At 43.4% G+C, this 13197-nt stretch overlaps 1 protein-coding gene across 2 annotated transcripts in view; it reads right to left on the reverse strand.

The window, feature by feature from the left end:
- GLRA1 (glycine receptor, alpha 1) overlaps positions 1 to 13197 on the reverse strand; it is a 36534-nt gene that overhangs the window by 6597 nt on the left and 16740 nt on the right. For both annotated transcript variants that reach the window (XM_010016422.1, XM_010016423.1), the window contains 2 exons: positions 10552 to 10619; positions 1873 to 2096 (listed from right to left, as the gene is read on the reverse strand). In XM_010016422.1, the coding sequence (XP_010014724.1) occupies positions 1873 to 2096; positions 10552 to 10619 (292 nt within the window). The remainder of the gene's footprint in view (positions 1 to 1872; positions 2097 to 10551; positions 10620 to 13197) is intronic.

The raw sequence follows: 13197 nt of genomic DNA on the forward strand, positions 1-13197 counted from the left end.
AGCTTGATACCCCATTTTTTTTCTCACAAGCTTCATTTTCCACTAGGTGTAGGCTGCATTTTCTGTGGTATATTGCTGTTCTGTCCCGTATCGTGATCTATACTCAAAGTGTTTGCTTGGTTCAACAAGCTGATATTAAATGATTTGATTCAGATAGCTAGACTATTTGGTTTGATAATACTGAAAATGCTGTTCCCTAAAGTGTTTAGATTTTTCAGCTTTGTGCCTTGATGTAGAAATAGCGGAATTGCCTACGGGGGGACAGGAATTGAATTTTTCAGTCTTCAGACCTACAAGAAACTTAGCAGGAGGGAAAGATACTTTAACTTGGATCCTAATGTTGGAAGAAATTCTCTGCTTCAGTTTAGAGGCATGTTGGGGCAGAAGATGTGACAGCAGAAAGAATCAATCTGCTCAAGTTTCCTCTTTAAACAACTGCATTTTCTGTATTTAAACAAGCACCTTACCACAGAGAGTCACCACTAGCCTTTGCCCACTTTGTTTTCTCATCACATCTCTGGCACAGAACTCCACATCTGGTCAATCAGAGAGATAAGCCTTCAGTTTCAGATGAGCCCCTTGAGAATAATTTACTGCCAGATGTGAAATGGGTGACTGTGGCTACGACTAGGTCTGGAGATGCTCAGCACATGCTGGAGAAGTGTGTGCTGAGAAGGGGTCAAAGAGCGAAATCCTCAAGGGTGAATTTGGGTGAATGCACTTCTTGAACATGCTGAGTCTTGGGTCCATGGGACAAAGTCCACCTTCTTGTAAGTGCCTTGACTAGAGTTTGAGTATTGTACATAGTAGTAGCAAAAAGCCAGTTAGAAAATGGTAGAGCACTTGAGATGGAAGCTTTTTTTTAAAAGGGAAGGACTGTTTCTCTGTTTAGAAACTTTACATTTACATTGTGCTTTTCCATCATGAATGGCCTCTTTCTTTTTGGTTTTCATGGGAAAATGTACTTAAAAAAACCCTATATTTTCATCTGGAGATGAGGGAGATAGGAAAGTTCTTTTTTTTAAACAAGAACCGAAGTGTTTTCAAGTTTTTGCCTTGAAAATGGGGATCAGCCACATTGCTCCATGCCCCCTGATGAGTTACTGCTCTGTCTTGCAGAGCATCCTCAGAGCTGGGGTAACTCAGTATTCCCCCTCTGTGCTCCTGCAGACCCACCTGGAACAGGACCGTGTGCTCACTACCAAGCTGCTGGTGTCAGTTTTACTGCCTGCCTGTTTTTAGAAATTGAGAAATGTGAGGTTTCCACATTCAGCCGACATGCATGGCAATTCTCTTACTGCTTTGGCCATCAGGGAGGTGGTCTTTGTGCTGGAACCACATTGAAGTTTGATGGAGGCTGTCTACATTGCAGCATTAAGCTATCTATTTTCTAGTTTATAGCTCCATGCTGTTTTTCTTCCCCATGGCTGCCACTGGGAGCTGCAGTGTGAGATGCAGTGTGTGTATCTTAGGCAAACTTACGTTTGCCTTTATGGTGAAAAAAATATTCAAGGTGCACTTAAACTTTCCCTCTTTAAGCTCATGAAGTTTGATGTTCATTTCATTAGTTTAAAATAAAGAATGGATGAGTTTGGAAGTGAAATATTTCAATTTGGCCAGAAAAAGCCACAGCTTACCCGGTCCGTTGTTGTCAATCATCAGGATGAGGTTACATGGGAGACCTCCAGAGGGTCCCTTCCCACCATGTTGCTATGATACTGCTAATTGTATGATCTCCTATTTTAAAACCCCCTCAATTCTTTTACCCAATGGCATGCTCAAAGTCCACATTCTCATTTTAGGCTTGAACAGTGACAGTTTAGCTCTGTCCTCCCCTACCTTGGTGGAGCTCTTCCCATTGATTCACCTCACCTGATGCTGTAGAGGACATTGCCATTTCTGGAAATCCTCAGAAGCTTGTTGTCTGTGGTAATCTCATGGAAATGGGCCCCTTTCTCATTAGCAAAGAACAAGTCAGGCTTCCAGATGGAGTCCAGCATAGAGGGGTCCAGGTCTAGGGAGTCATCAGGGTATTCATTGTATGCCAGCCGTGGGTCATTCCATTGCTGTCGCAGGAAGATGTTCACCCTGTAATCCTGTGTGGTGTAAGCAGGGAGCAGAGAAATGCTGTTAGTGCTCAAAGCAAGCTGGAAGTGCTGAGAGCTGGGAAGCATGTTCTAAAATCATTGTCAGAACCAAACCATGTTTAGGCCTATGTTCTCAAGCTATGGCAAGCATTTTGGGCATTATTTCTCAAGGAGCTGTTGTTGATTTTTAGCTTTGTAGCTTACAGCTATCTCATAGCAGGAGCAGCTGCCTATCCTTGCATCCCCATGTCACAGTAATTGTCAGCTGTGTGTGAAGTGTCAAGACCTCTAGTCTGAACCCTGCGGCTGGAAAAGCGATGCTCAGTTGCAGAGGTTGTAAAGGCTGGTGTCAGCAACAAAACTCTTGCAGAGGATTAAGGGGAAAAGGAGACTGAAGCCAACTTCCTTTCAGTGTTGAACCATCCCATATTGTGTCTATCTATGTTTCCTCCAGACTCATGAAAAGAAAAGGCACAGTGAGACAGGCAGTGAATGGAAGGGATATTCCCTGTGTGACAACTAATATAAGGGTAACTCATATGAACTGATGGGCGCCGCTGACCTTGGTGAGAGTATGTGAACATGAGAGGGATATACATGAAGTCTGCTCTCCTAATCCTAAATGAGTGTTCTGGGTACCCCTCTCTAATGTCAAACTGCCATAAATGCTACAGATTTTATTGGATGGCCATCTTTAATTGAAGCTGGTCCCATAGCATTATGTAAAATGGTATCTGCTTCATAACTGTGTGTCTTAAAGCTCCCTGGAGCTCCGAAGCCAAGGCTGGCTGCTGAGGTTGAGCTCAGACACCCTCCTGGACAATTAAAGGTAGTTTCTTTTCTCCCTATTTGACCAATAGCTTCCCAGGGTGACCTGCATGCCCCTTTTCTGGTGACTTTCACATTAGAAAGTGAACCAACAGAATTAAATGGGAAGAGGATGTGCCAGCTATCAGGAGAGGGATAAAAGCTCCACGTCCATAAATTAATTGACATTTACCAAGTATAGAAGCAGACTGTGTCTGAAGAGCAGCATATAATAAACCAGTTTCACTGCCCTGGCCCAAACTAATAGTTTCTATCATGCTGAGAGTTTCTTTGATGCCTTTCTAATAGTAATGTACTTTGCAGACTTTTATTAGGAGACAGTTAATGGAGAGCTTGCTGATATCTAATATTTGCTGCAGGCACTAGGACCTTTCTTTCAGTGAGACTATTTGGCACCTCTGAGGGGATGTCCCTGACTCTGCCATCAGGTCTGTTCTTTCCATCTGCAGAACACAAAACTCTGGAGTTGAAAAGATGCATGTAGAGGACAGTCTTCCTGATGTTGCTGCCCCAAGTGCTTGCTTGACTATAAACCTGCAGCCTCCTGTCCTGGAGGACGTGACTCTTGTGGAGTCCACTGGAAGGCTGGGAGATGTGCCTCTCCCTCGTCTTGGGAGCCTTTTCTTTTGGATGGGAGTCCATAGCCGAGCCCATGGTCTAGAATCTGTTTCTAGCCACTTAGTGCCATCTGCATCCTTGGAGCACAGAAGCTGCTAATGACATTAATGATTGTGACAACAGCAAATGGACCAAGGACTTGATGCTAAAAGGACCAGACCTCTGAGCATGAAAAAGAGTTGCAACACTCTCTCCTTCTGCTAATATTCCAAATGTCACCTTCACAAGTCCTAGTGCATCTCTCTGACTTAATTATTCACTCTGCTGACCCTGGATAATGTGTCTTGAGAAAACGTGAATAGCTGTGGACAGGAACCAGCGCCTTAGTTCAGGATTGGCAAGTCCCACAAAGCTGAAAAAGGAAAGCAACACTGAATTTCCACCTCCCATAGCACACAGCAGCTCCCTGAACAACCTGTACACTTTCAATTCTCCCTTTTCTGTGTGTTAAGATCTGCCACCACTGCAGTCAAGGGAAATCAATGTCAATGACCTAACAGGTAGAAAGCGAAAGGTTGTTATGTTTATTCAGCTAGATGCTAGCAGGTCAGCTCTAGATGGGGGCTTATGTCATGTACAACACAAATTAAACTCGTGTTTGGAAGAAACTTCAGTGGTAGCTGTCCAGAAGTATTCTCAGCCTGATGGAGTGTTGGAAGCAGGGGAAAATGGAACCACTCTTCCTGCAATAGCCTGTGTTGCTGCAGATAAGCTTTGTTGCTGGACTAAATTCACTGCTTCAGCTCCAAACCTTGCTGAAAGGAAAGGGTAGAAGGGAGGTGTAGTATGGTTTACATTGCTATCACAGCAAGCATAAGAGGCCATAGACAGAACGACTGCCATAGTCTTCGTCACCATGATGAAGGATCTTAATCACATGCTTGTAGGACAAATGAAAATTACTTCTCATAGTAGATGGCTGTGAGAAAGCTTCTTCTAACTCATCTCCAGGCACCAGGTGTCCTGTACTCATGTCCAAGGGCATGTCATGAATGTATGGTGCGAGAGACTGCACTACCTTGGTCCACTCTCAGCAATGTGGTGAGTAACTGGTGCTTGCTACTCTTTGTGCTCCTCCTCTAGAGACAAGTGTTTACAGTGGGTATTTTTTGCTTTGGAATGTGGACAACTGAGCATATATGTTGTGATATAAAAAAAAGCAAGGATAAAGAAATAGAATACATGAACTGAATGCAATACTCTGGCTTTGCCATTTTACAGCATTAGTATTTCACCTGTGTGAGTGTGTGTTTATGAAGATATTCCTTCTCAGTAGGTTTATTCCACAATCTTAACCTAGTCACTGAGAATGGTTGTTTTCCCCCAGATGCCTTTTCCCTTATGACAAACAGCTGCATTGCACTGTAGTATTGAAGGTGCTGAGCAGCCTTTTAGATATTTTGTGTCCAGGCTTATTTGAACATAAATGTGAAAACAAGATCTGTGACAGCAAACTGGACATGGCACTGCCTGAGGAGCCAGCAGAAGGCATGGAGAGCAAATGGGGTATGTCTGTGGCTGTGCCATTGCCTAAGATAAGGATCACAGTATTCTGTAGCAGCTGAAGGATCTTGTGTGTTGACAGCTGTGTGCTTAGGCATTGCAGTCAAGCTGAGAGGGGATGAGCCAAACAAACACTCATTTGTTTGCTACCTGGAGATATATGGCATTTCTCCTGGATGCTATTGTATGAGATCTTAATTAGCATCACCAAGAAATCCACAGTTATTCCTAAATGATGGACAGAATGGACCAATTTGTGATGTGAACTTTCAAGCAAAAAGAAAAAAAAAGGGTTTACTGGGGTTGCAAACTCAGCAAAAAAATCTCTTTCTCTATATCCTTATTACTTCAGCTCCTCATTTGTGTGCCAATCACATCCAGGCATTGATTAGCTTGTGCAGCCTGCTCCTCTGGCTGGCTTGGAAGTGAAGAACAGCAGCTCTGTGTTGTGAAGGCATTCAGGAGCTTTGCAATTTGGCACAAAGGCATTTCACTCCCCAAGGGGAAATGACAAGGGGTAGGAAGAAAGTGACTGAAGTGATCAAAGTAGTTCAGTTTGATAATGCTGAAATGAAATTCTGGTTAGTGACCTCACAAGGAGCTGAGGAAATGGAAGATCATTTGAGATCTTTCCTTTCCAGGGCACCACAGTCTTGGCAGCTGATGAGGTGTGAGGTGTTGAAAGTAGCAGCAGGCTGGAGGTAGTGCTGTGAGGAAGGGATGGAGGCTGTCAGGAAACTCAATAGGTTCCAGCTCCTGACTCAGGGGTTCTGTCAGACCAGCTCTGAACAGTTTTGGTGAGAGGCTTCACTTTGATACATCTACATTTTGCTGATGGAAAAAAAACAGGGTAAAGACTGAACTCCTTCGGGTGGCGATTCTGTTATCCACCTGGGCAGCAGAACACAAGGGGCTTTATTAGCATTGAGTTAATTCTCTAGCAAGGGAATAACAAAATTTTTAAGGCTATTCGCCCTGCAAAAGAGCACTACAAGTGACTGATTAGGGAAAAAACAAGCAAAGAAAATCCACCAAAAAAATCCCACCCCCCAAAACCCTCACCAACAAACCCTGAACACACCAGGATCATATTAGCCTTAGAAAAGTTAATCAGGGACCTTGTCACCTTGTCACAGCTGTAACCAAGAAGCCAATTTGCAGCCTGGTGTGAAAGCCACAGCTGGGCCAGGGGAGAAGGTGCTGTGAATAGCTGTTGTGATGGAGGTGCTGTTGGTGAGGAGGAGGAAGATTGGTGCTTGAGGAAGGTAGGCATATGTTGAGGGGTGAGAGTAGCATCCTAGTGTTTAGTAGATGTAGGGGCTTGTTGTGCTGGAATCTAAAGGGGGAACATTTTCAGGGTCTCCCTAGAAAAGGAGGAGAAAGTATATGTCTTTGGGCCAAGGATGGAGCTGCTGGGAGGTGGGCTGTAGACAGTATCCTGAATTTGAAGTTCAGGAATCTGATACTGAAATCTTATTTTTTGGCTTTTTGTGTGTGTGTGTTTGAATTACGGTGGCTTTTTTTTTTTTCTACTTCTCCATTCAGTGCAAAACCAAACTCCAAGCACGTAGGTAGTCAAAACACTGCAGGTCTAATATTGAAATTGCAGCAGACTGTGAGAAGTTGTGAAAAACCTTCTCATTTTGTGTTGTGTGACTTGTTACGTGCTCATCATCTCTGTGAGACTGACGGCTGGTTTTAAGAATGACTGATTGCAGAAAATTGAGCTCAAAATCCAGCCTTTGCTGCAGGCTTTGTGCATTGATTGTGCATCTTTGTATCTTGGGGTATGTGGGCCCAGTATTAAGTGTGTGACCCATATGCCCTATCAGTCGTATTTGCTGTACTGTAGCTTGTGAGGCTGAAGTTAGTTGCTCAGTCTGTTTATGTTGCAGGATGGTTTATCTCACTGGAAATATACTTATGCAGATGTCTCTGAAAAAGCATATGACATTTGCAGCCTCCTGCTCCTCCTGTCCTTAGGAGATGCTGGGAGACCAATTGTAGCTGGCTGGAAGGTCATATTTGGTTTTCTTCCTTCAGGTGGCATGAGAACAGCAAAAATAACTTTGCATATATATATACTGTGCCTAGGGGAGTCTGTGCTGACTGTTCTGTGGGTTTCTTCTACACTCTTGTTTGCTGTGCATAGGTCGTTTTTAAAAGATGAGATTAGGAGGGGCCATCTTAAGTATTGAGTTCAACTCTTAGTCTAGGTGATGATGTAAAAAAAGATTCCTTCTCCATATACCATGAAACTGCAGCTTCCATTAGGAGAGAGACTGAGGACATTACTTAATTCCAAGCTTGCTGTTAAAGCAGGAAATTTGTTAGATGAATGAGCAGATAATGGTACTAGTTGTCTTATACTACAAAGCAAAACTAAAGCTGGTGCAGTTTATTCGGTTAAAACCAAGACCCTGTTCCCTAGGAGTGTGACTTCTGTTTCATTTCAAATAGAGAATTTGTAGCTTTGCTGTAGGTTTCCTGCGCTGATATACCTGGTGGGGAAGGTGTTTATGCTTTTGAAGAGTGATAAGGGACTTAACAACTTGCGGTTGGGGGTTGTTTGGTGTTAATAAAAATCAGCAGGTAGAGTGGATGCATCTTGCATTTGTCCTCTGGAATCCTTTGCACTATTGCAGTAATGCTTTGGTATGGAAGGAGGCTATCTGCGCTTGTCTGGTAGTTAGTAGTATCCTTCTCCTTGAAGGGACTTACTGGGTTCATGAGGATGTATTCCCAGTCGTAGTCTCTTTTCTCCTTAGAGCTGATTGCAAGTGATGCTGATGGATAAAGCTATGAGCTGCAATATAGCATAAATGTCCAATCAATTATGTGCACTACTGGAGGCTTTTATGTTGGGTCTCTGGTTCTGCAGGATGCTTAAAGGAGTTTACTTCCTTTGCTTTAAGTCAGCTCTGCTTTGTGGAATTCAGTTTGGTGGATGACTTTGTCTAACCTTGCAGCGGTTTTTGATCTCAAATTTTTTGCCTTGTTCATTTTGAACCTTTGTGAGGCATACATCAGCTTTCTCCCCACTCTGGGAAGCCTATGCCTTCTTTCAGTCCCAATTCATTATCCTCCTTTCTGAGGCTTGTAGACCCAAGTGGCTCCATCAAATGCCTCTTCTATTTTTCTGTATTCACTCCTCTTTCTCTGCCTTCCATGGTGCTTCAAGCTGTACGTGAGCATTCACTTCCAATTTATCTAATCCTCTGCATGGTAACCTCCATGATTTACACTGATTTGTGAGATTCAGACAGTGTGAACATAAATGGTAACAGTGATATTTTCTGTAGGAACTAACAGCCTCGCTAGAGAGGCATTTTAAAATCTTCTCTAATTGCATGTGTGATATCCATAAAAACCTATGATTCTTCTCCTGCAGGTAGTAGAGCAATAATAACCAAGTATAACATGATGTAGTACTCAGAACCTGAACTTGCCTGGGCTTAGAATGCCTAATAATAAACCATAATGTTGTTGTTCCTCTTCTGGCAAGTGAAGCAGCTGTGGGAGTGTTACAATCAGTCTCAGGGGTCAATCATAGACTACTCGTTTCTTCATAGTAAAAGATTGAATTGCCTCTTCCCCTCCAACTCAGCTGCCCTCCTCCCTTTATTCCCCTAAGATATTTGATCACTTGTTTGCATTCGAAGTAGCCAGATCTGTCTCCCTTCATGACAGGACCTTCTTTTCTCTACCCAGTCAAATCTGCTGTGGGAGCTGATGCTGCGTGTTTGACCCACTGGGGAGGAACTGGATTCTCTGCAGAGTAAATCCCAGGTTAGCAAATCCCAGAGACTGCTCTAACATGCTGAGCTCTCGTTTTCAGATGTTTCAGTACTTGCGTTGCTTGTGCTCTTGTCAGTGTTTACAAGCAGAACTGCTGTCCCCAAAGAAGTGCATTATATTAGGTTGTGTGCAATGCTGCGTCAGCCTGACATCTGGACTAGCTTGTCAGAGCTGGCTTGGGTATTTCTAGGCAAAGCAATGTGCCCACAGGGTGTTTTTTGGGTTCCCGTGGGAATTTTTTCTATGGAAGATAGGCTATGAAATGAGTGTCATCCTGAGAGGATACCAAGTCCCTGCAGCATGTCTTAAAGGTAAACTGCATATCTTTCTCATGCTAGTCTATGCTGATTTTATGAAGCATCTTGTTTACAGGGATCTTGAGGTGTCTTTGTATGAGTGCTCCAATCCATCTTGCAATGTAGAACAGCTATATATAAAAAAAACCATGTCACTGTAATGTGTTCTGTATGTTACACAGGGAGCCCTTGTGGGCCTGCCCCTCTCCCTTGCACTCTGGATCATCTCTGCTAGATTGTGCAGGAACAGAATACTTATTGCCTGTAACACCAAAGGAGGTATCCAATAGAATAGTATATTAGGAACAGATGTGTATTGTGGTTCTAGGGGGTTGTGTTTTTTTGCTTTATATACAAATTAATATATTTCTTGTGTATGAACTCTGCAATCCAACTATAAAAATATGTTTCTTTGTGCTTGGACAGAGTAACAGGGTTTTTTTCTACTATTCTAACTGAACTATCCCCAACTCCAAACATTTCCAGAAGAAGGGTATTGTGTCAGAAGAGACTTATCAACCCCAGATATATAGCTGTTTACTCCTCTGACAGAGGCATGCATGACAAATAACTTGTACAAGTCTAGGGATATGATCTATATGTAAAGCCTATAACATCCTGCCTGAAAGCACAAAGCACCTGGAGTCTTGCATTCTTAATTCAACATCTTTCTAGAAAAAGAATTACCAAGGAGTAATTAAACACCATCTTTCTGGATTAGCTTTAATTAGCACAGAGGTAAGGCACTGCACCTCCAGAGTTTTTCCTTTGCTGTTCACTGATTATGTCACAACCAATCTTTAATAGTTTTCAGATGGAGTAATTATCTTCTGTTCTAGTGATCCTCTGCTCCTCAGGTCTTGCCAATTAGATACAGCCTTTAGGAATGTTCACTGATTTTGTCTGAAGTGAGCCTTAACTTGAAAATATTGGTTTTGAATTATTTTATTAAAAAATCATTGTCTACAGAATTTCTCCAAGAAAGTGACCTAGTGATTCTTGTAATCTCTGGGGATCTGAAATCTGGTGCAGACTGAATTTGAGTTCAGCTCATTTTCCTTCACACAGTGTTGATTCATACTTCTGGGTTTATAGGCATTTAAACAAAAAGTGTCTGCAAATGTCTCTGAGCTTGGAGCCTTAGGCAAACCTTCAGAAAAGACTATTTGTTTCCTTTTCTGACTCTTCTACTTTGTACGGTGTTTTTGTAGAGATGCAGATAGAGACTGTGTGATCCTCAGCTACATGCAATGAGAGTCTTTTCTGTTGACCACTAATTTATTCTAAGGTTAGATAAACTTGGAAGCACTGAGACAGTGTTTTCCTGTGGTCACACTAAAGAAGAGGGTGATGCAGCATTAGCTGGGAGCGCAATGAGGCTGAGCCAGTAGCTGAGCAGCTGTGCTGTGATTTGTACTTACCATAGTTGTTTCTGCAATCGAACCAAAGCTGTTGATGAAAATGTTGCAGCTGACATTCACTGGTGGGCCTGCATGACAAATACAGATTGGAACAGCAGTTTACCGTGTGCTTATAAGACAAAATATTTCCACTCTGTAGTGTTAAAACCTATTGTGGGAACAAGGTGACTGAGGGGTGGATATGGGAATACAATCGGGATGACCTAGCTTACTCATCTTGGTTCTGATGCCAGTTTGACATCAAACAATGCTCTTGTTTCACCTCTGTTCCCTTGTTTAAGATAATGTTTATATATCTGTTCTGTGAATTGCTTTGATGAAAAGGAATAGATCACAGCCAGGCAGGACAGCTTTCTAGCTATCTTAGCATTGCTGTGTGCGTGGCAAGCTCACCTTGAACGCAACAACAATGTAACCCAGAAAAGAGCTGAGAGTCTGTTGTCAGACCCTCTTGTCTAGAGCTCTATTCTTTTAAAGTACTCATACAAAGCATCTAAATGTTTCTGAACTAGGACTGTATGTTGCCTTCAGAGTCAGTACAGAAGCCTGTGCTGTAGGGATCAGGCTGGGTAAAGGAGTAAGTACCCCCTGTGGTAATAGTGGTGTCTGCTGAGGCTCACAGCTGGATAAGAGATTTCAGGCCTCTGCCAGCAGAAATTCCGGCTGTTTTGGGAGAGGGTTTTCCCAGGCTTTGGACCATGCTTTTCCTGGGCTCTATTTCCTTTCAGACAGAAACTTTGCTTAGCCTGCTCATATTAGAAAAGTTAAGGGGCCACCAAAGGAGGAGAGTGGAGATTAATAGATTAAATGACTGTGGTTAGAGGGCATGGGGGTTAGTCTGTTCACGTGGTACTGGTGCCCAAAGGGATTGGTATTACTGGAAGTGGATGACAATACTGCCTGGTGAATCTGAGGTCAAATGTTGCATTTGCACCAAGGGTGATGCCAAGAGCTGCAGTTCAGTGCAATGCAGGAAGCTGGAGAACATGCTGGAAGCGGAGCCCTATCTGGTGCCTGACAAACCAGTGGCTTACCTGCATATAAAGAGAAGTTATCTAAAGCCTTAGAGGGGAGAAGCAAAAGGGACCTTTCTACTGCCCAGCGTGTGGTGGGGAAAGGTGGCCCAGGCAGAGACCAGAGGACACCCCTCCCAGGAACCAAGGTCCTCTTTAATGCTGGGTGAATTAATCTTCTATCATCCCTGTGACAGATGCTTTTGGGAAGATAAGATATGTGGAAGTGGCAAGTGTGGATATTTAGATTATTCTTCCATCCTTTCTGGAAACAGGGATGGTGTCTGCATTTCAAACAGCCTGATGGTTCAGCCTGACTGGAGGAGTGATGCTTGCCAGTTATAAGGCCACATCTGCAGTCTGGCAGTTGCTGCAAGATAAAATACTGGGGGGGGGGGGGGCGAGAGGCTTGTGCCTCTAATCAGCGCAAACTTCCTCCTGTGTGGAAATTAATGGAATTTCCTGATTACTAAGTAACATTCGGAGCTTGGTTTGTTCCTCTTCATTTCCCTTTCCTTCTCTCCTGTTTTGGCCTCTTCTGAAACTTTGTGCCTGTCCTCTGCAGGAGTAGGATTCCAGCCACAGAACCGTAAAACTCTCTATGGTTGGGATTTTCTTGGTGTGAGTCCCAGGCAATCCAAGCAGGCTTCTGTCTAATCAGCTCCCAGACAGTCATTTGCCAGCTCAGCAGCAGCTCTGTTCAATCTGTGCAGCTCTTCCTTCTGACTTAAACATAGGTATGGGCTAAAATATCAGATACAAAATGGTGTCTTTTCTCTCTCTCCCTTCACCAGCCTATTTCTCCAAAAGGCTTATCCAGAATAATAAGATGACCTCCTGGATGACTGCATGTGCTTATGACTGACATGCATGGAGGATTTTGGCTGTCTTGCTCCTTATCTTGTGCTGACATGAAGTTGAGTGTGGGATGAGCTTGGCCCAGTGCACATGACGAAGGGTCTCCTTGGGTCAGCTCTTGTTGAGGCACTGTGCCCTTCCCATTGTGTCCAAGGGGAGCTGTGAGGGTTCTGCAGGGTTTGGTTGGTTGTGTGGGGCTCTAGAAACTTCCCTGCCTACCACTGAAAAGTGCCACCACTGCAGGGGGATGCAGCTGTGAAGGAATATAGTTTACCAACAGTGGGATTAAGAGTACAGCCTGGGTAACAGGTCCCCTGCCCACACCTGCTGGATTCAACTCTGCCCCTGTCTAAGTCGCTGGCTTCCTCCTCCAACCTAAACCAAAACCCAAATGCTTCTTCCTTGTTCTCAGAATGTGAATCCACAGCCACGTCCAGACCTTGCAGCATTTAAGAAAAAGCTGCAATCTTCTTTTTGTTAATCTTCCCCTCCCCAAAAATCAATCTGATGCAGATCTTTGGTATTATTTTCATTTAGCTCTAAGCCATTAAAATGCCCTTATGAGTTACTGCAGTTAATTTAAATGATGTGTTTTGAGAGCTACAACCCCAAGCTCTGTAAAACACCTCCTATGCCTCCCATATAAATTGGAGCCTGATTTATGTGTAGGAGGCTAAGCCAGCAAAACTGCCCTGTGGGGAAGGTGTGGTTCATTGAAATAAAACTGAAATTAAATTATCTCAAATAAAAATGCAATACAGCTGCCTTCAGCAGG

This window comes from Nestor notabilis, unplaced genomic scaffold (assembly GCF_000696875.1).
Source record: "Nestor notabilis isolate BGI_N333 unplaced genomic scaffold, ASM69687v1 scaffold13716, whole genome shotgun sequence".
Classification (NCBI taxonomy): domain Eukaryota; kingdom Metazoa; phylum Chordata; class Aves; order Psittaciformes; family Psittacidae; genus Nestor; species Nestor notabilis.